The sequence below is a fragment of a genome, unplaced genomic scaffold, assembly GCF_019419815.1.
Source record: "Pyrus x bretschneideri cultivar Hongxiangsu unplaced genomic scaffold, Pyrus_bretschneideri_v1 Contig3, whole genome shotgun sequence".
Taxonomy (NCBI): Eukaryota; Viridiplantae; Streptophyta; class Magnoliopsida; order Rosales; family Rosaceae; genus Pyrus; species Pyrus x bretschneideri.
Genome location: NW_025999612.1, coordinates 7,618,329 through 7,639,182, shown reverse-complemented (window position 1 = coordinate 7,639,182; position 20,854 = coordinate 7,618,329). Strand labels below are relative to the sequence as shown.

The 20,854-nt window shown below is 37.0% G+C and overlaps 3 protein-coding genes and 1 non-coding gene across 4 annotated transcripts; 3 read left to right on the top strand and 1 right to left on the bottom strand.

Annotated features, from left to right (window-relative positions):
- Window positions 1–218: 218 nt before the first annotated feature.
- On the top strand, window positions 219–6,152 carry LOC103929982. The gene is given in 7 exon segments (XM_048589511.1): window positions 219–636; window positions 1,355–2,319; window positions 2,321–3,065; window positions 3,167–3,418; window positions 3,978–4,058; window positions 5,121–5,669; window positions 5,919–6,152. Coding segments are annotated over 6 exon segments (2,220 nt in total). The 5' UTR covers window positions 219–636; window positions 1,355–1,783; the 3' UTR covers window positions 5,976–6,152.
- A 7,603-nt stretch (window positions 6,153–13,755) lies between these two features.
- On the top strand, window positions 13,756–14,873 carry LOC125479792 (CASP-like protein 1F2). Its single transcript, XM_048589810.1, has 3 exons — window positions 13,756–14,052; window positions 14,158–14,281; window positions 14,565–14,873. Exons 1-3 carry the CDS (start codon window positions 13,853–13,855, stop codon window positions 14,784–14,786), a joined length of 546 nt encoding a protein of 181 aa, XP_048445767.1. The 5' UTR covers window positions 13,756–13,852; the 3' UTR covers window positions 14,787–14,873.
- Window positions 14,874–15,506: 633 nt separating this feature from the next.
- Window positions 15,507–15,608, top strand: LOC125479885. The gene has a single exon (XR_007260344.1). It is a non-coding gene; the product is annotated as a U6 spliceosomal RNA (small nuclear RNA).
- A 2,904-nt stretch (window positions 15,609–18,512) lies between these two features.
- LOC103958259 lies at window positions 18,513–20,501 on the bottom strand. Its single transcript, XM_009370504.3, has one exon. It carries the CDS (start codon window positions 20,449–20,451, stop codon window positions 18,784–18,786), a length of 1,668 nt encoding a protein of 555 aa, XP_009368779.2. The 5' UTR covers window positions 20,452–20,501; the 3' UTR covers window positions 18,513–18,783.
- Between the last annotated feature and the right edge of the window lie 353 nt (window positions 20,502–20,854).

The window sequence follows — 20,854 nt, the reverse complement described above, 5'->3', positions numbered from 1 at the left end:
AACCATTTACATACATAACAATTTTTCGATTTTTTTCATTAATAAAAAGTAAAAAATTTGGGCAGCATAGAGAGAGACTAAGCTGTGCAGAGACAAAGTTGGCATGGTCCATGAGGTAGACAGGACATGTGATGTAACAACGGGAGAATGAGAGCCGCAGCATGAATTCACAGAGAGCCCCTGGTTTCTGCTGTCGGCTTTCGGCTTTCGGCTTTTGGCTTTTGGCTTTTGGCTTTGGCGTTTGAGGTTTGGATTTGCCCACAAACAATTCCATGCCAACAACATTACACAGGAAATTAAAGAAAACAAACCAACATGTGATTTGGTTTTCAACCGCAGTCACCCAGTCAGAAAATTCGGGATTAAGCGATATTGATGACCCACAATATTTTTGTTACTTTTTTCTTTCTTTTATTTATTCAACAAAATTGGGAGGCCAACACCAAATCTTCAATCACTACCCAACATCCATTTTCTCACACCAAAAAGGAAAACAGATGCAAACCAGAGGAATTGCAACCAAAACAAAAGATTTTCGGACAAGAAGAAAGAAGGATAAGCCTGCTGATTTTTGATACAACCCCAATAAGTGCTTTTGGCGTCTGGCTTTTCAGTTTCTAGTTTTCTGAGGAAAAGGTTCGAAATTTAATTCTGGGTTCATGTGTTTTTCCTGTATTTCTTTTGGGTTGTTGAGATTTTAGTAGTTGGATTGAAATTTGAAAAGAAATGGTTGTTTTGGATTGATCAGCTTAAGAAAGGTTTTAGCTTTTTCTTTGTTTGTTTATGTTGAACAGTTAAAGAATTAAACATTTGAGAAAGTTCTATGTACTAAAAATACAAATAATCAGTTATGTATGGAGATGTATCTTGTTTGATGTTCTATAATTCTTGAGCAACCAATTGGACCCATGCGAAAATTGTAGCTGGAATTTGTTGGGTTGTTGACTTCTTGTATTGTGGCACTTATTTGTTGAGATTGCCATACGAATGGCCTTTTGACATTTGTGTTGTTGAAAATTGTTTATTTTCGAGTACGTGTTTTCGGAGATTCTTCATTGGCTCACTGGATGTGGAATCCCGTATGAATCAAAGCTGGCCACATTGAAGTTATTCAGTGCTACTATTTTGTTGAGGATTTCATGGGATATACTTCTTGGAGTCTCAGTCATTTGATTGGTTTCTGGTTTTATGTTTCTGTATTTTGTTAAGTTGGGGGGGATCACTATATTTTATTTGTCGGTTTTTTGGAAATGATAAGCCGGAAGGGCAAAAGATAAAAGAATCTGAAGTATGAATGTGTAGTTTTCCCTTTTGGTTGTCAATTGCCACTTTCTAACTGAGCTGATAATTCCAGGACGCTGCATTGGTTTTATGGAAAGCCATGAACTACTTATTTCCCATCATTAGCTGGAGTGAAGAAAAATGGCTTTCTACCTGCCCCGTCTGAGATCCTGATTTCTGCTTGATTTCCCATATGTCTGATGGAGAAATAGTTGAGATGCAGCTGCATGTGGTAGGGATAGTATCGTAGCTTCTGGTATTAGAAATTTATAACTACTTCTTTAGTTGGTGTTGGGGGGGGGGGGGGGGGTGGTGGAGACTGAGGCAAGTAATGTCTGCGGTAGCACGGAAATGGTTGGGCAACTTGGAACCATTTGGTAACTCAGAACACAGAAATGCAGTTTGATTTTTATGCATGACTGCAACTGAGAAAGCAGGAAAAGAAAACACAACATAAAAGAAGTCAAGTTAAATAAAGCACTTCACCTTGAAATTTTTGAAGATGGGATTGCCTCAACTGTCTTCTAGCGGCATTGCCGAGGAAGTGGCAGCATCACTGTGCACATTTATGCAACCTCAACCTAGAGTTGCTGGCATGAGCACTTGTGATTTAAGTGGGATGCATGGAGCAAACCTGGGAAATCATATACAGGTGGATTTCACATGCTCTTCTTTTGGAGAATTCCATAGGAAATCCATCACGGAGATTCCAAATAAACCAGATTTTTCTAATTCTCATAAAGATAGTAGTAGATCAAGCATGCATGCATTGAAGATTAACTCTTCAGAACAAAACAACTGGTTAAGTCAGAGAAGTGGGCAGAATATTCAGACACCTGTTCCTAGGGTTGTTGGTTTTGAACCAAGAATATTAGATTCTCCTCTTAATTCATTTAATGGAGACCAATACTCTTCAAGTGCGGTGACTGTCACAGGGGACACAACTGAGACTGCTGGGTCAGCACTCAGGAAGCGGTTATTGTCTCCTTTGAATGGAATGCTTCTCCAGGATCAGTGTAATGGTGATTCTCTAGAGATTGTGGACAGGGTTCATAAGAGTGGCTCCTGGGGTGGCAACGGTAGTTCTAATGATCCCATGTTGCAAGAGCATAAGAAAGCTCATCTTGGCAACTCCAGTTGTTGCAATTCTACAATCTGGTCTGCATCATGTTCCCCGAAGTGGAAGAGATCACCGGATCACAACTGCAATACAAACTCTTCTTTTGTATTTGATGGTCCTTTGCTTGAAAACAAGAAGTCACGATCTCCGAATCAATTCATCATCATCCGGACTTGATTACTCTAGAGAAACAATTAAGGTGAGGTCACAATCAAGTGCTATAGACATATCTTCAAGTAAAGTTGTGTTGCCTACACTTTCTTTATCTCCTCTTGGTCCTAAGTTTCCTGAAAGAGTTAAACCTGGAGAATCATGCAGGGTTCGTACACCAAAGTTGGATGATAACAATATAACCCTGAAGGACATAGAACAGTCACTTAATGGAACGATCGCAGGCATTTCCTCATCCTGGAAAGAGGACGCTTTTAGGTGGCTAAGGAAATCATCGGAAGACGTTGATGTTCTGCAGGAAAAGTTTGACCTCTTTAGTTCTGAGAGTACTACTTCTGGGATGGGGCAGCACTGGAGTCAGGACTTGAAACCTAATCCTAAATGTGTTAAATTAGTACGATCACTGACTGGATTGCCTGTTAGAAGGTCATTGGTTGGATCATTTGAGGAATCCCTGTTGTCTGGTCGATTATTATCAACAAAGGTTAGTCAGGTTCGCTTCCATCTGAACAGTAATGTTATATTTATTGAGTTCCATAGTGTATCAATTTTTGTTATTGAATTTATTTCGTGTTTGAAACTTCCCATTTGCAGAGAATTGATGGTTTTCTTGCTGTTCTGAATGTCACTGGGGGGAATTTCTCGCCAAAACCTCAGAAACTTCCATTTGCAGTGACCAGTGTGGATGGAGATAACTATCTACTATATTATTCATCAATTGGTCTTGCTGAAAGTACGACACCAAACAAGTATGGAAGCCCCAGGATGAAGAGGAGCCTTAGCATGGATGATTCATGGGCAGACAAGAACCGTCTGAGAATACCTATGAAAGGCCGTATACAACTGGTAATTAGAATATTAATCCAAATATAATGAAGTATCAGAAACACCAGATGGTCTCAGACTCTCAGTTCTATCCACAGAAATGTATTGAATTTAGGAACTTTTTAGAATAACAGGAGATCTTAATATTCTTGATTGGAGCTGCTATTTGCACTTCAGAAAAGTCATCATGCACTCCTTCATAGTGGAAAAGATAAAGAGGGGTGGATGCATGACGACTTTTTTGGAGTGTTACTAACAATTCCCTTCTTGATATGCTAATTACAATTTATGTTATCATCAATAGTTGTTTGTGTGGCTGTGGATGTGTCACTCTCATGGGCTTAAGCTGTGGAATTTGATTTCGAGGAAAAAATAACGTTGGATGGTGAATTATTTCTAACAAAATGAATGATAAGAATATGGATGCATGGATTGTCTGCCTTGAAATCTTGGATGATCATATTCATACTGATTATGTCTATCAAATAATTCCTAGTTATACATATCGAATGACATCTGGTCGTAGTCAGACCAAGAGATGGTTGGTTGTACACTCATGAATGTGAATCGTTTATGGCAGGTTCTCAGCAATCCAGAGAAGACACCTATTCACACCTTCTTCTGTAATTATGATTTGAATGACATGCCAGCTGGAACCAAGGTAGTCAGGAAGTATAGGGGAATCGTTATATATCAGTTTTTACAATTCTTGTGCATGATAAATGTGTTAGTCATGGTTTGAAGTTAAACCTGTCTCGAGTGAATATGATTTGAAGTTAAACCTGTCTCGAGTGAATCTGCACTTTGATATGAAGTTAAACCTGTCTCGAGTGAATATGATTTGAAGTTAAACCTGTATCGAGTGAATATGATTTGAAGTTAAACCTGTCTCGAGTGAATCTGCACTTTGATATGGAATTGGATATGGCAAGGTTTTTCCAACAGGTATTACCTGTTATAGGATATAAATAATGTTCCTTAATAGGGCCTTGCGTGACTTGTAAAAGCATTTGTAGTCATATAATTAGGAAATATAATGTCTCTTGACACTGCTTGACTTCATTGAAGTAGTCAGATATGAGTGCTACCACTTGACTGTGTATGAGGAAATATACAGAGGTAGGGAAAGCACAAAAATGCAAGTGCGTGAATCAAATTAGAATTTAGTTAGCAAAAGGGTTTGAAGGGGTTCAGGTGACTTCTAGGCCAATTTAGGTCAGTCCAAAGCTCAGACGGGTAATACGACTATACGATCCCAACCTGAGTCCATCCTGAATGCATTTTTTCCTGGAATATCCAAACCCAGTATGCCTTAACTAACCCAACCATTATATGTTTATATAGGTGGTAAAATCTCGCTAAGCTGATAACATAAATCTGTCATCATTTGTTGTAAAATCAAGAAGCTACCATCTATATATACCGTTGTATATGAGCTGGTTTGAAATGGCTCAAGCTGCATATTTTGTGAACAGGCTAGCCAAGGCATGTTAGTCCATAGCTCAAACTGAGGATTTTGTGGCTGAACATGTCGGTGTATAATTTAAAAAAATTCATGTTGTTGCTTACGCGTATTATATATAAGCATAAATAAAGACTTTCTTCTAGCTTAATCTTTGGCTTCTATAGAATTTTACATGGAATATGCTTGCTTCAGTTGTTAGGTTTTTCTTTGACTGAGATCTTATGTATAAGTCATTTTTTTTTTTCATATCAAATACAGACGTTTTTGCGCCAAAAGATCACTCTAGCCTCATCTGATACAGCCTCTAAGGCCGGGAATGGAAGACATGCAGATCCTGCTAAAGAAAATGATGCCAAACCATCTTCGATCCTAGATGCTGCAAATTCTTTGCAGCATAGCGACAATGGTGCGGATTCAGACAAGTTTAAGGATGTAGTTAATCAGTACCAAAGAGAGGGAGAACGCACTAAGGCCTGTTATGACAGTGAACCCAGTGATTGTAGCCTTTGTACGTCTGAAAAGATCAGTGAGATTAGTAAAAGTAGTTCTGTGCGTAGCCCTTCAAAGACGAGCAAGAAAACTGCTGGTGCTGGTGCTGGTGCTGGCGTTCTGCGTTATGCTCTTCACCTTCGTTTCTCATGCCTATTTCCTAAGAAATGTTCGAGGTCAGTCCAGAGATGCAAGTTAGATCCATCATCTGGACAAGCGACAAATAGTATCGACATTGAAGGGGAGAGGCGCTTCTACTTGTATAATGATTTGAGGGTCGTGTTCCCTCAACGCCAGACAGATGCTGATGAGGGCAAGGTACATACACCACACCTTATATATTGATTTGCATTATAGATGTTTTCCATGTTGGTGTGCATGTAATCTTGCATGATTCGTATTTATCCGCGGAAGTAAATAGAACAATGTAGTATTCAACTACGCGTAACTTGTCTGTGTTTTGGTCTCGATAAGTTTATAAATCTTAGTTCTTCATTTTGTTTCCAGGCATGAAACAGTCTTGAGACCCTTATCGTAATCCAACTACGCATATTGTTCGTTTTGCAGTTACATGTGGAATATCACTTTCCTTCCGATCCGAAATACTTTGATATCAGCAACTAAAGGCATAGGAATTCTCTGCTAAAATAGATAGCTGTAAATTCAGTTCAAATCTCCCAGTCATCTTTGGGGCAATTCCCCATTCAATCTGTAAATAATTGTAATTATCAATAATTAGTCGATTAAATATGTTCTAAATGCTTGTAGATATATGATCACTTTGATAGACACTTCCATCTAGTCCTTAACTCCTTTTTTCATATATTATTTCTTTTCATAAGCAATGTAAGCAAAAAGGGGAGTCGTTGAATGCAGGATAGCCGGCGCACAGGTGAAGGGTCTTAACCAACTGGAATACAAACCAACCTCGTGAGTCCGTAACTCGTCGATGAGGCTAAAGCTTCGAGTTTTCGTTTGGAATTTGAACTAGGCACCCTGAGAGCAATTTGTTTCAAGTTTGTGGAATTATATCAGCTAATTCAGCCATGGCTGGTACTTACGAAGAAGGGCACTGCACAGACTTCCCTACAATGTAGTAAATTTCAAAAGAACAGTAAAAAGAAGATTCCAATCCGAATGAATTTCACCTTTCACACATCATTCTTCCCCTCCAACCACCCACCAAACTGTAACTTTATTTTATTTTTCCATGTAAAAAGGGGTTATTTTAAGAAAAGAATCGAGATTAGTGTCATCTGACAGGGTCAGTTAATCCTAGTTCGTATACGAAGCAATAAAGAAGTAGAGAATGAGGATCGAACTTAGGACTTTTAGCTAGAAAGGTTTTTGTTACCTCTTAGCTTAAGCTGTCAAGGAATGAGACAACAATTTATATTAACTTTACAAGTAGCAAAATAATGCGATTCGATTTGTGCAGTTGTAATGCGATAACTTTAAACTGAAGATGTGAGAGCAAAGCTTGTGGTTTTAGAGGGTGGCGTTGAAAGAAAGAGAGGTGGTTGCTTCCATGCACAGCGATTCCAAGCAGCTCATATATGAGGATTCTAATTAAGCTGAAAGAAAGTGTGAGCGTCCCAACAAATCTGATAGTAATAGTATTTGATACCAACAATGAGTTAGGAAATACCGCTCGATATCTGAAAATCACAATCTGACACATGTAGTTAGAACTCATTGAAATCGCAAATAGAAAATTAAACGCACCGAAATCAGATTGTGATTCGTTTGCAATGATAAATACCGTAAAATTATGCGGTGTGTGCTGTACTTAAGTGAACAGGTGCTACTATCAGCAACTCAATGAAAGATAAAAGAACCGTCTTCTTCTTTGTCTACAATTATAAGAAGTGGTCCAGCTACGAGAAAATAAGCAAAATAATTGCTTACTAAATTGGAGAAAATGCGTTGTTAAAAATAACAAAGTACAAATTTGAATGTAGGAAGTAAAAAAAAAGTGCTACAAATTGAGGAGTCTCATAGTTTTTTCATAAAGAGTTAATTACCCCTGAGAATCAAAATGAAGTATTGATTGGACTTTCTTTGCTAATAGACCGACAAAAGAGAAAGGGAAGTGTTATTGGCACTCCAAAAATCTCATTCTACACTCCTCACAAGTGTATTTTTCTTTCCAAATATAGAAAGTTTGGAGTGTATAATGAGATTTTTGGAGTGCCAATAACAATTCCCAAGAGAAATTATAAAATAATGTCGTGAGGTCGAGAGACCCCCGAAATATCACAAAAATAACAATTGCTTACACGAAGATGGAGCTTGCTCAAAATAGACCGGACCCAAAGAATGAGTGAGGCTCAGGTTGGCCAACTTATCAGGGTGGAGCTTGCTATTTCATTTTAATGAAAGTAAATTAGGCTTGGTTATGTTTGGTTCGGTTTAAGCAATTTCAAACAGGAATTCAATCAGCTCAGCTCAAGATTATACTTTTTTAAGTGTAAAAACTTATTGAACAGCCAAATTGATTTGATTTGGCCATTTTGAAAATTTTAGACGGTTGTTCTGCCCTCTGCTAATTTTGGTATTACTTCAAAACCCACCTAATTTCTTGAGGTGGAAAGTCAAAATTGCACCTTGATAGTGAAATCTAGCCAGCAAATCTACCTCGTGAAATCTAGCCAGCAAATCTACCTCCCTAGTGCTTTACACACCCTATATATGTTGGATTCTACAACACTGATTGCATAGAGTGTAGTAAGATTTATGGTCGAATATGATTGGATCTTTTACCTCCATCCTGAAGTTGGATACTATATCGGTACGTTAGATGTTAATTTATACCAGATTTTGAAATAAATGTGTCTCAAGTGCTTGCAGAAGGATATACACAAGATAACCAATATATAGTGGCAAAGAGGGGAAAAAAAGAAGAGAGAAATGCTAAGAAGACAGAGACTATCTTAAAGTGATATTCTTTATAGATTTTCTGCTACCTCATGTTTTTCACGCAATATTTTATAATATTGATTCAAAAATTGTGCTAAAAACATAAAGTGACGGAGAGTCATAATTTTAAGAGAATCTCTTTAGTATTTATCAAAGGAAGATTGCTTGACAAAGATGTGAAGTTCGAACCACATATTAAAGGAGTACACTTATCTCAGGCCATGTTTGTTCCATCAAATGCATAATGACATCTATAAATCTTAGCTACTCTTAACAATGGTTACATTTCCATTAGATATTGCTTATTTTTCGTTTTTGTTAGTTTGAATTTTTATATTTAGAAAGCCATAAGCTAGACGAGTCTGCAGAAGGTAGAAAGAGGTGAACATAGATCACTTCCCTATAATGAATGTATTAGCCATAAAGGAATAAGTTTATTTATGAATTATACATCATCTACCTTTAAGTTGGACAAATATCTTCATTTATATCTTAAACATTTTAAATACAGTGAGTTATTCAATCCAATCTAATCATAGCCTAGTCCCACAGAAAGACAAGCCCGTGATATTTATGTTGTCAAATCACTCCAGTCTAACAACATAAGCATACATTTGCTTCGCAACATAAAGCTGATAGAGAACATTACCCTAGACGAGCATGTGATAAGATTCATTATATAGTATTATCCAATATTTTAAGCAATCTAGTCTAAATCTAAACCTAGATACTAAATGAGCTCATACAAAGACAAACCAATTGTTTTTACACTACAATAGTCTCACAACATAAGCATACATTTGCCCCACATCATAAAAATAGAGAACACTACCCTAATGGAGCAGGTGATAGAATTCATCATATAGTATTATTCAATCCAATCAAATTTTAAAGACCAAACACTTGTTAAAAGATGAGCCCATAGTATTTATATTATCATACCACAACAGTTTAACAACATAATTAAGCATAAATTTGCTTAACAATGCAACTCTGATGAGAAAACGTTACCCTAATGAATTACGTGGTAGGATTCATATAGCATTATCCAACCCCTTAAGCAATTTATCATTCGACATGAATACATATATTTTGGTTCCGTCTAGTCTCTATAATGTAACATGCCAAACATGGCCTTGTACATAGATAATATATGACAAGGTCAGTTAATCCTAGTTTGTATACGACGCAATAAAGAAGTAGAGAATAAGGATCGAACTTAGGACTTTTAGTTGAAAAGATTTTTGTTACCTCTTAGCTTAAGCTGTTAAGGAATGAGTCAACAATTTATATTAAGTTTACAAGCGCAAAACAATGCAATTCGATTTGTGAAGTGGTAATGCGATAACTTTAAACTGAAGATGTGAGAGCAAAGTTGTGGTTTTAGAGGGTGGCGTTGAAAGAAAGAGAGAGAGGTGGTTGCTTCCATGCACAGCGATTCCAAGCAGCTCTTATATGAGGATTCTAATTAAGCTGAAAGAAACTGTGAAGCATCCCAACAAATCTGATAGTAATGGTATTTGGTAACAACAATGATTTAGGAAATACTATTTGGTATCTGAAAATCACAATCTGACACATGTAGTTAGAAATCATGGAAATTGCAAATAGAAAATTATACGCACCCAAATCAGATTGTGATTCGTTTGCAACGATAAATACCGTAAAATTATGTGGTGTGTGCTAGAACATATATGCGTGTACTTAAGTGAACAGGTGCTGCTATCTGCAACTCAATGAAAGATAAAAGAACCGTCTTCTTCTTTGTCTACAATTATAAGTGGTCCAGCTACAAGAAAATAAGCAAAATATTGCTTACTAAATTGGAGAAAATGCTTTGTTAAAAATAAGGAATTACAAATTTGAATTTAGGAAGTAAATAAAAAGTGCTACAAATTGAGGAGTCTCATAGTTTGTTCATAAAGAGTTAATTACCCCTGAGAATCAAAATGAAGTATTGATTGGACTTTCTTTGCTAATAGACCGACAAAAGAGAAATTATAAAATAATGTCGTGAGGTCAAGAGACTTCAGAAATATCACAAAAATAACAATTGCTTATAAAAAAATGGAGCTTGCTCAAAATAGATCGGACCCAATGAATGAGTGAGGCTCAGGTTGGCCAACTTATCGGGATGGAGCTTGCAATTTCATTTTAATGAAAGTAAATTAGGCTTAGTTATGTTTGGTTCGGTTAGGCAATTTCAAATAGGAATTCAGTCAGCTCAGCTTAAGATTATACTTTTTTAAGTGTAAAAACTTATTGAACCGCCAAATTGATTTGATTTGGCCATTTTGAAAAATTCAGACGGTTGTTATGTCCTCCGCTAATTTTGGTATTACTTCAAAACCCACCTAATTTCTTGAGGTGGAAAGTGAAAATTGCACCTTGATAGTGAAACCTAGCCAGCAAATCTACCTCCCTAGTGCTTTACACACCCTATATATGTTGGATTCTATAACACTGATTGCATATAGTGTAGTAAGATTTATGGTCTAATATGATTGGATCTTTTACCTCCATCCTGAAGTTGGATACTATATCGGTACGTTAGATGTTAATTTATACCAGATTTTGAAATAAATGTGTCTCAAGTGCTTGCAGAAGGATATACACAACATAACCAATATATAGTGGCAAAGAGGGGAAAAAAGGAAGAGAGAAATGCTAAGATGACATAGACTCTCTCAAAAAGAGATTCTTCATAGATTTTCTGCTACCTTATGTTTTTGACACAATATTTTATAATGTTGGCTCGGAAATTGTGCTAAAAACATAAAGTGATGGAGAGTCATACTTTTAAGATAATATCTTTAGTATTTATCAAAGGAAGATTGCTTGACAAAGATGTGAAGTTTGAAGCACATATTAAGGGAGTGCACTTACCTCACGCCATGTTTGTTCCATCAAATGAATAATGACATCTATAAATCTTAGCTACTCTTAACAATAATTACGTTTCCATTAGATATTGCTTATTTTTCGTTTTTGTTGGTTTGAATTTTTATATTTAGACTTCGGATATAATGGCAGAAAAAATGTTCTTTTGTTAGATACAAAGTTCATTTGGTGTTTAGGATAGAATTAGATTAGATAAAAAGGTATGTGTGATGGTCGTCATAAATTATTTTTTCTTTCCAAGGGGATTAGAACGTAGGCAAATTATCCGTAATTTTTTTTTTTTGGTCATTATATTGAACAAATCAAAGAAAAATAAAAAGCCATAAGCTAGACGAGTCTGCAGAAGGTAGAAAGAGGTGAACATAGATCACTTCCCTATAATGAATGTATTAGCCATAAAGGAATAAGTTTATCTATGAATTATACATCATCTACTTTTAAGTTGGACAATTATCTTCAAAAATTCCTTAAACATTTTAAATACAGGAAGTTATTCAATCCAATCTAATCATAGCCTAGTCCCACAGAAAGACAAGCCCATAGTATTTATATTGTCAAATGACTACAGTCTAACAACATAAGCATACATTTGCTTCGCAACATAAAGCTGATAGAGAACATTACCCTATACGAGCATGTGATAAGATTCATTATTTAGTGTTATCCAATATTTTAAGCAATCTAGTCTAAATCTAAACCTAGACACTAAATGAGCTCATACAAAGACAAACCAATTGTTTTTACATTACAACAGTCTCACAACATAAACATACATTTGCCCCACAACAGAAAAATAGAGAACACTACCCTAATGGAGCAGGTGATAGAATTCATCATATAGTATTATTCAATCCAATCAAATTTTAAACAACAAACACTTGTTAAAAGATGAGCCCATAGTATTTATATTATCATACCACAACAGTTTAACAACATAATTAAGCATAAATTTGCTTAACAATGTAACTCTGATGAGAAAACGTTACCCTAATGAATTACGTGGTGGGATTCATATAGCATTATCCAACCCCTTAAGCAATTTATTATTCGAGATGAATACATATATTTTGGTTCCGTCTAGTCTCTATAATGCAACATGCCAAACATGGGCCTCGTACATAGATAAATATGATTGGAGTGGCCACCACAACCTAGTAACTTAAAAAACCATGCATGGCATTGAATATGGTTAGGGGGTCGTATCCTGAGTCCCAAAACGTGTCGTGTCGACCTCTTTTTATTTATATTGGTTGCAGCTTTTGAGAAAACTCCCATCCTGAAAGCATCCTTTTATCTGAAAGGTTGGAAAGTTGATCAAACTTACATGATTTCCACCGATTTAAAGACAAAAATGTTTGGCTATCCAAATCTAGGCTGCAGTAAATTTTGCAAGAGAAATCGTGGTTTTCCAGTAAAGGGTTTGTAACTTTTTACTGAACGAGTGGAAAAAATCGATAGACAAGTTATGGGTTCAAAGCTTTAAGTTGTACATATGAAGTAAATGCCATGTTTGAACAAAAGGTAAACTTTTGAATTGGTGTGTAAATATGGGATTGAGATTTCACAGCGAGATTGTTTTTGTCAAACTAATGTTATAGGACAAATACTTATGTTGTCAAACTTTGAATATAAGTCACAACATAGCTAATAGTTTAATAACGTGTCTAACAGTATAAACATCTTATGTTGTCAAATATAAGTATACACAAATACTTATGTTGTTAGACTTTGAACATAGGTCACACGTATGGATAAAAACAACATGTATAAATAACTTAGATTCATAATCTAACAACATAAACATTTTATTGGTAAAAAAAATTTCTTGATCTACCTTCTTGGTTGGTAGTAACTGTGAAACCATACATGGAAGAAGGGGAATAAATTACTACTCCAATTCAACGTATGAGATCCTGAATTACAATCACTGATAATTTGTTTTTTAGCTCAGCACTAAGTTAAAAGCAGTAACCATTCACATGACATCAACATGGTTGGCAGATGGCTGTAATTCTCTCTTCAAAAACTGACAAACTTTTCTGAACTTCTCAATGCTCTAGGAGCATCATCACTCACTCCAAGGGTAATTGAGTTAAATTAACTCGGTAATAATAAAAACTAAGTCGTAAATTTAGGTGAAGTCAAGTTGGTTAGAGCAATATATTTTACCATTTGCTTTTAAGTTTGAATCTCTCTCCCTCCGTATCTTAAATGTATTTAGCGTAATTATCTTATTGTTTGTAAAAAATAAATAATCAAAACTAGATAACATTATGCAAATATCAAACCAAATTTCAAGAGAATCGCTGGGTTTAAGTTTAACAATGTAATTGTCAAATAATAGTTTAAATGGTTAAGAATGTTTATTCTTTCACTAGAAGTCCTGTGTTTGAATCTCATTTTTTCTTAATATCCTTGCATTAAAACTAAGACAAACCATGTAATTGTCCATGCCAAAATTCTGCAAATGTGATAAAATGGAAACCCAAAAATTTAATTTACGGTTGAGTTGACAAGTCACACCAACACCATAACTCTCCACTCTCGAAAGATTCCTATCACCATTTTCTTGTATAAATGTTCCTCTTATCTCCACACACTACTCAATATCTGCCCCTTATCCTTTCCCTTCAGCTCTTATTTTCTGTTCCTTGTTTTCTGCAACCCAAGAACTTTTCACCATGGCCAGCACAGGCTCCAAGTTCCAGCAAAACCCACCTCTGAAAACCCAAAAGATTTTTCTTGGAGTCCAAATCTTCATGAGAACTGCCACAATGACTGCTACATTGGCTGCAACTTGGGTGATGGTCACCAACAAGCAGAGCAGTCAGATTATTGGCATAGAATTTGATGCTCGATATTATTATTCACCTACCTTCAAGTAAGATGAGAAATAAGACCAATTTTATTTTGCCCTACAAAAGAAAAAATAATTTTTTTCCCATTTTGTTTAATTAATTTTCATATATATTATGTATTTTTGCAGGTTCTTTGCTTATGCAAATGCTGTTGTGAGTGCCTTCTGCTTGCTCTCCTTGTTCCTCGTTTTCCTTATCCATCGCCATGGCTCGAATCCTACCAACTACTTCATCTTGTTCCTACACGATTTGGTATGCCAATTCGGTTTTTATTTTCCACCCATAATTTTCCATATTACCAATAATTATTGGTCTAGCCGAGTTCTTTGGGTTTTTTTTTTTCTTTTCAAAAAGAGATCTTAAGTTCGAATCCTTTAGTTCGGACCACAATATCTTGTTCCTACACAATTTGGTATGCCAGCTCGGCTTTACGAGCATAGAATTATTGTATATCAACGAACTATTAGTCTAGCAGGGATTTTTTTTTTCTTTTTTTAAAGATGTCTCAAGTTCGAATCTTTCTTTCGTCTGACAGGTAATGCTGTGTTTGCTGATGGCTGGATGCTCAGCTGCAACTGCAATAGGGTACGTGGGGCAATATGGGAATAGCCACTCGGGCTGGGCGCCAATTTGTGATCACTTTGGGAAGTTCTGCAAAAGAGGGACTGATTCTGTGGTTCTCTCTTACTTGTCTCTCGTTTTCTTGCTCATGCTCACCATCAGCTCTGCAACCAAGTCGAGAAAGATTCAGGTTTAGATCTTCTAATTAAGTTGTTGTTGTTGTAAAGGAAGTTGAGCGTGATGGAGGTAGTTGCAATGTGATATATAAGAAAATGTTGAGCTAGAGCCGTCCCAATGCAAACTGAGGCCTAAGAGAGTTTAATGACGCACTCCTAATTTAATATCTTAACTTAATATATACATTTTTTTAATAAATTAGTGAGACTATATATCAAACTTTCTAATTCATTTTACCATCTAGGGTATGAAAAAAATATGAGGTTTGTTTCAAACTGAGGACTATGGTACATATCTTTGGTCGCCTTGCCCTTGGGACAACTCTGGTTGAGCTTGAGTCCTCTTTTTATCTAACCCTCTCCACTAACACGGGTTTATCAAAAACACTTCCTTCGTGAGTTGAATCAGTTGGTAAATACAGTATTCATCAATTTAACCAAAATTCGAACTCTCTATTTCATAAATCAGAGTAATTTAAAATATCATCTTTAAAAATTATAAAAAAAACACTTCAACTCACATTTGGTTTCAAGAACCCTGTTTAAAAAAAAAATAAATAAAAAAACAAAGATGCGTTAGTTTCAAAAGTAAGTATGGAATCAATCAAATTTGTAAATTGCACATAAACGACAATATCATGAGTGCCGTTTCGAGGACGCGGAGGCAAGCTAACAGTTCCACATCGGTCAGAAGACTTCTTTCGTTAGGCTTTATATAGCACTCACCTGCAAATAAGTTTTTCCCTTCGGGGTCATCCAATAAAATTAGAACGATATAGAGAAGATTAGCATGGTTCCTATGCAAGATGACATGCATAAATCGAGAAATGGTCTAAATTATTTTTTCCTTTATGAGTTTCTATCTTCTTTTCCTTCAACTATTATTGCATCTGGTGTTTATACGTACGGTGTTTTTCTTCTTTTCTATAGTTTAATTCATGTGTCTCATATTTTCAAGTTTTGTTTTTTTTCTTTTGACTATTATTGCATATGATACTTAACAGTTTATATTTCTTCTTTCTATAGTTTAATTCAAAAGTGTTTCTGTTAATGTTAACAAAGGGAATACACTAGTTAAGTAAGAAATATATTCGGATTTAACTGTAGAATTCATTTTTTGAATTTACTTCGTATTAACATTGCCAATCTTATAATTTTCATTTGGAACTAGATACAATAAGAGCTCGTTTTGAAAATACTTTTTTAAAAATCACTTATGGTCAGAAGCATTTTTAGTATTTGGAGTACACCAATTTTTTAAGAAAAATGCAAGTGCTTCTTAAAAAAGGAGTTGACATGCTCCATGAAATAAGCATGTAACAGATGCTACTTACAAGAAACACTTTTACAAAAAAATACCAAGTGACACCTAAAAAAACAATTCAAGTGCTCCGTTCATGAAGCCACAACAAGTGCTACTTTCATAATCACTTGATTTTCAACCCAGAAACGCGTTGACCTTTTTTGACTAAAACACTATTAGAAACACTTTTGGTGATTTGAAAGCACAAAATAACAATGATCAAGCCTTATTCCGTTAAGTGAGTCAGTTGTATGAATACTAGAACGTCATTATGGTCGATTTTGACGCCATATCTTCTGTTAGTTTCTAATACTCCATTTAATTATTTTAAAAGTACTTCCAGACAGATGTTAAATGATTGGCATTTATTTGGTAGGGTGTCCTCTAGATTTTTCAGGGGACTATTAAAGAGGTTGCACTTATCATTAGCAAAGTATATTTATCCATTTGGAACACAGAGCCGAATACACATATAGATACATATGGGCCGCAACATCTATTTATAGGCTCCGAACTACCGCAACCCAAACTCCATTAATATCGGCAATGTCTATCAGCTCCGGGCAATGTCTCTCAACTCCCTTCCCATATCTTTTTTCTTTTTCTTGATAAATAAAATACATTGAAGAGAAAAGATAATACAAACAAGCATAAAAAAGCAGTAATAACGTACGCTAATTATCCTTGGAAATATTTCATTTTCGTAAAATAAACTCATTAGCAGCTGAATGGATGATTTTCAAAGAACTCAACCTAAGTCTAATAATGGACTAAATTGAGTTGAGAACCACAATGGTGGGTTGACATGAGTTCTTGAATTTACAATTGTTCTGCTCTTCCATACATAATCCACAGTAGCTGCAACAAGACAAAACTTCAACACTATCGACGATAAAGATTTTCCCTTCCAACGGCTAGCAACCCACATGACAAAAAAAAAGGCCAAGAGGGTCTTAGCCAAGAAACACCACACTTGAACAACACCGAAAACCAAATACCATCAGCAAAAGGACAATAATAAAAAGGGGTGGCAATGGGACATTGTAGTACCAAAGCAGATGATGAAAATCAAAGCATATCTATTACAATTTATGTAAGTCAATTAGTTATGTTAGTATTCACGTCATTTCACAATATTAGAATATTGTTTGTCAAAAATAATAAAAAAAAATCATATAGAAGTAGCTTGTTTTGGATTAAGTGAGAATATTACACCTTTTCATCACTAAAAATCACACTTTGACCTTATTTTCTCCAAAGATTCCATTAGAGAGTATAATAATAATAATAATAATAATAATAATAATAATAATAATAAGGTGAAGAATGTAATGATGGGCCACCTAAACCCATTAGCTGTCTTATTTCATTTCCAATTAGGAACAATCCAACAAAGCAAACAGAATCATAGTCATTTTCTTTCCAAATTAGTTCATTCCGACTGTTTGTATTACACTTAACGGGTTTTAATAGTTACCCATTGGGTTGATTTGCCACCTGTAATTGCGTGTGTGTATATATATGGCAAATAATGGTTAGGAGATTTGCCAACACAGGAGTGCAAAATTGGGTGACCGATAGAACAAAAGCACATGCTTCATTAGCAAAACCACATGCTTCTTAACCACAAAACTCCATACACCTGTTAAACCATCAAATTAGTTGAAAGAATTGAGATTATAACTTGTACAGCAATCCGATGAACGCTACTCAATTACAAAATCAATCCCGAGAGATATTCTTAGCTATCTCTGGTTGTATATCTCCTCGTATCTAGCTCCTTATCACGCCAGAAAGACAGACACGACGGAATATACAACCCATTATATAGATAGGCTGTCTCCAACGTGCAGCCAAGAGCCAAAAAGATTTGACACTTGCAAAAGACCAGAGACGAGTGCAGAAGATGATTAGGGTGATAGTGGGTAAGGGGGCATACCAGTTTACAAGAAACTGGCATTACAGGGGAGGAACATAATAGAGACAGTAATGCAAATAATCCAGTAATAGGGTCCTAGCACATGGTTCTGGCCCCACTCTTGATTATTATATATAATTATCAATTGTCCTCCAGGTCCAAAACTTTCATCAAATTAATCAGGGATTAGGTAAACAGGGACCTAACTGCAAATTTCTTCATTTTTGTGAATTGACCAATACTCAGAAATTTGAGAAGAGAAATGATAAGAACTCTCTGTGTGCTTCCTATCGCTTCATGTTTTTGTACAATCTTTTAAAATATTAGTATGAGAATTGACGTTAAACCGTGACAGAAAATTCACCCTTACAAATCCTTGGTAGGTAGTGATTTTCGCACTCCGGTTTTCCTTCCACCTTCTCCCTTTTCTTTTATCCCTCGATCTAAACAAGGCTCAATCTTTACTAACTATGGTTGGCTAGATTGTTAAGTCAATGAAGTCGCAAAAAGTTTGCTACACATGTATGAACTCGCAATAAGGCAGCAACATCAATCATTGGCTTTTTGTTGAGAAAACAAAGAACGTTTATCCAGTTAGGTCACCAAAACTAGATACAGTGAAGCTAATTTAATTTTTCTACCATGAAGGAAGAGCAATGATAAACAAGGTTGGAAAAAAGACAGGAAAAACAAAGCCAAAACTAAAAGTAATCACAAGTTTTGTACATACAGATCAATGAATCATCTTCGTGTACGTCTATGCTCCGAAATTCGGCATTCGTCAAGTCTTCCATCGTCAAGATCTGGCAAAAACACCCCAAATCTTACCCCGACCGAGGCTTTCCAAGAGCTTCTTAGACCCCTCTACTTCCATGTCGACGAGTTTCTGTAAATGTAGACACGCACCGGCAGCAATCATTTGCTTCCTACGCTTGTTTGAATGTGCAAGCGCTGCCAATAAGGCAACAGGGTATTTCTTATCCAAATTCTGAATTGATGGGTCCAAAAGCTGAACTGAACTCACAATTCCACCCTCATGTTTCTTAAAAATCTTTCGATTACCAGCGTATAAAATCAACTCCGACAAGGCCTTCGCAGCTGATTCTTTCTCCTCAATGGCTTTACCATCCAACATTTTGATTAATGGGTCAATGCAGCCACACTCACCCATCTCCTTTCGAGTTTTTGAGCAAAACCCGAGTTCATAAGCGGCCTTAGCTGCTGCAATTCTCACTCCTAACACACCACAACTCAACACCCCAACAAGCCTAGCTACAAACCCGTCAGAAACAAGCACTTCAGCAATCGGAGAGCACGAAGCTAAGTGCCTCAAGAACTCGACCGCAACCTCGAGGTTTCGATTGTTATTGTTCCAGCCAGAGTCCCAGAAATTCTTCAAACACTCAATCCCACCTTCCCTAACAACCAAAAGCTTCAAACTTTCACTCCCAGAAACCAAATGACACAAACACCCAATCGCATTCTCTTGAGCCAAAGCCGTCCCCGAACTCACAAGCCCCAAAAGCACACCAACCCCATTTTCCTCCAAGAAATTCTCTTGAGTCTCGGCAAACCCAGCCAAATTTCTCAGCACACCCGCCGCCGAAGCCTGCGAGCCGGGCGTGCCGCCCTGGCAAATGTCCAAGAGTGACGAAATCCCACCTCTAGACCCAATTGCCCTCGCGTTATCCTTCGAAATGCTCAGAGCTTGAAGTGCCAAACAAGCCTTCTCCTTTGCGAACCCACTTCCCGAATCGAGCACCCGCATCAGGTGATTCAACAGCGACAAACCCTCCGCAATCAAGACGTGCTTGCCGCTCTCCACCATCGACACTATCGATATCGCGAAAACGGCATTTTCCTTGGCTTCGATTGAGCTCGAATCGAGTAACCGCACGAGCACCGGAATGATCCCCTGCGCCACGGCGATCATCACGTGCTTGTCGTCTTCCTGCAGAAGCCCTAAAAGCGCCTCCATCGCCGAGTTCCTCGACTCGGCGGTTCCTATTTGGAGCCGAGTCACCAGGTTCCGGCACTCGGCCCGAACCGTCTCCCTCTTAGAGGAGGAGCTGCTGACGGACGAGACAGCGGAGTCCAGGAGGACACCGCTCTTGATCAAAATCTCGGCGTCGGCAACGTGGCGGTCAAGGCGGGCCAGGATCGAGTCGACGTCGCTCTGGGTGCGGAGCTTGCCGGCGGAGAGATTGGCGGTCTGGCATTTGAGGGAGAGCGAAACGGCGTCGCTGAGGGTTTGAGAGACGGAGAGGAGGAGGTGGAGGGAGATAGGGTGGGAGGTGGAGGTTGGGAGGTCGGCTAAGTCGACAAGCTGGGCCCGGAGCTCCGAGAGCTTGTCCCGGATTAAGGCCCATTTACCTTTGAAAGTTTGGATGAGTGGGATTTGGTCGTAGAGTGACGAGATGAGCTGGGTCGACGATGCGATTGGATCGTTTTCTGGTTCTTTCATGGCTTCTGCTGGCTTTCTGTAGAGAGAGAAAGTGAGGAGAGAGAGAGTCTGGGGGTTTGCCTTTTAGGGTTTACAGAGGAGAGAGAGAGAGGGAAATGTTGGAGTAAATGACGACGAGGAGGGGAGGTCATGGCGAAGGAGAAGAAATAGTGGGAGGTGAAGTGGAATTTGACTGGCGGCTTCGGCGCACACGCAACTGCCGCGAGTGGTCTCGCGCGCCTTTAACGGACTCGAATTAGGCTACAGTTATCCATTTGTTTGTTATTTTAAATTACAAGATGTAAACATTTTATCTAACATTTTATTAAAAGAAAACTTTTATTTTATTTTATCAAAAACATCAAATAAATTTATATTCACTTACCTGGGTGTTCGTTAAAAGAAAACTTCTGAATATCTAACA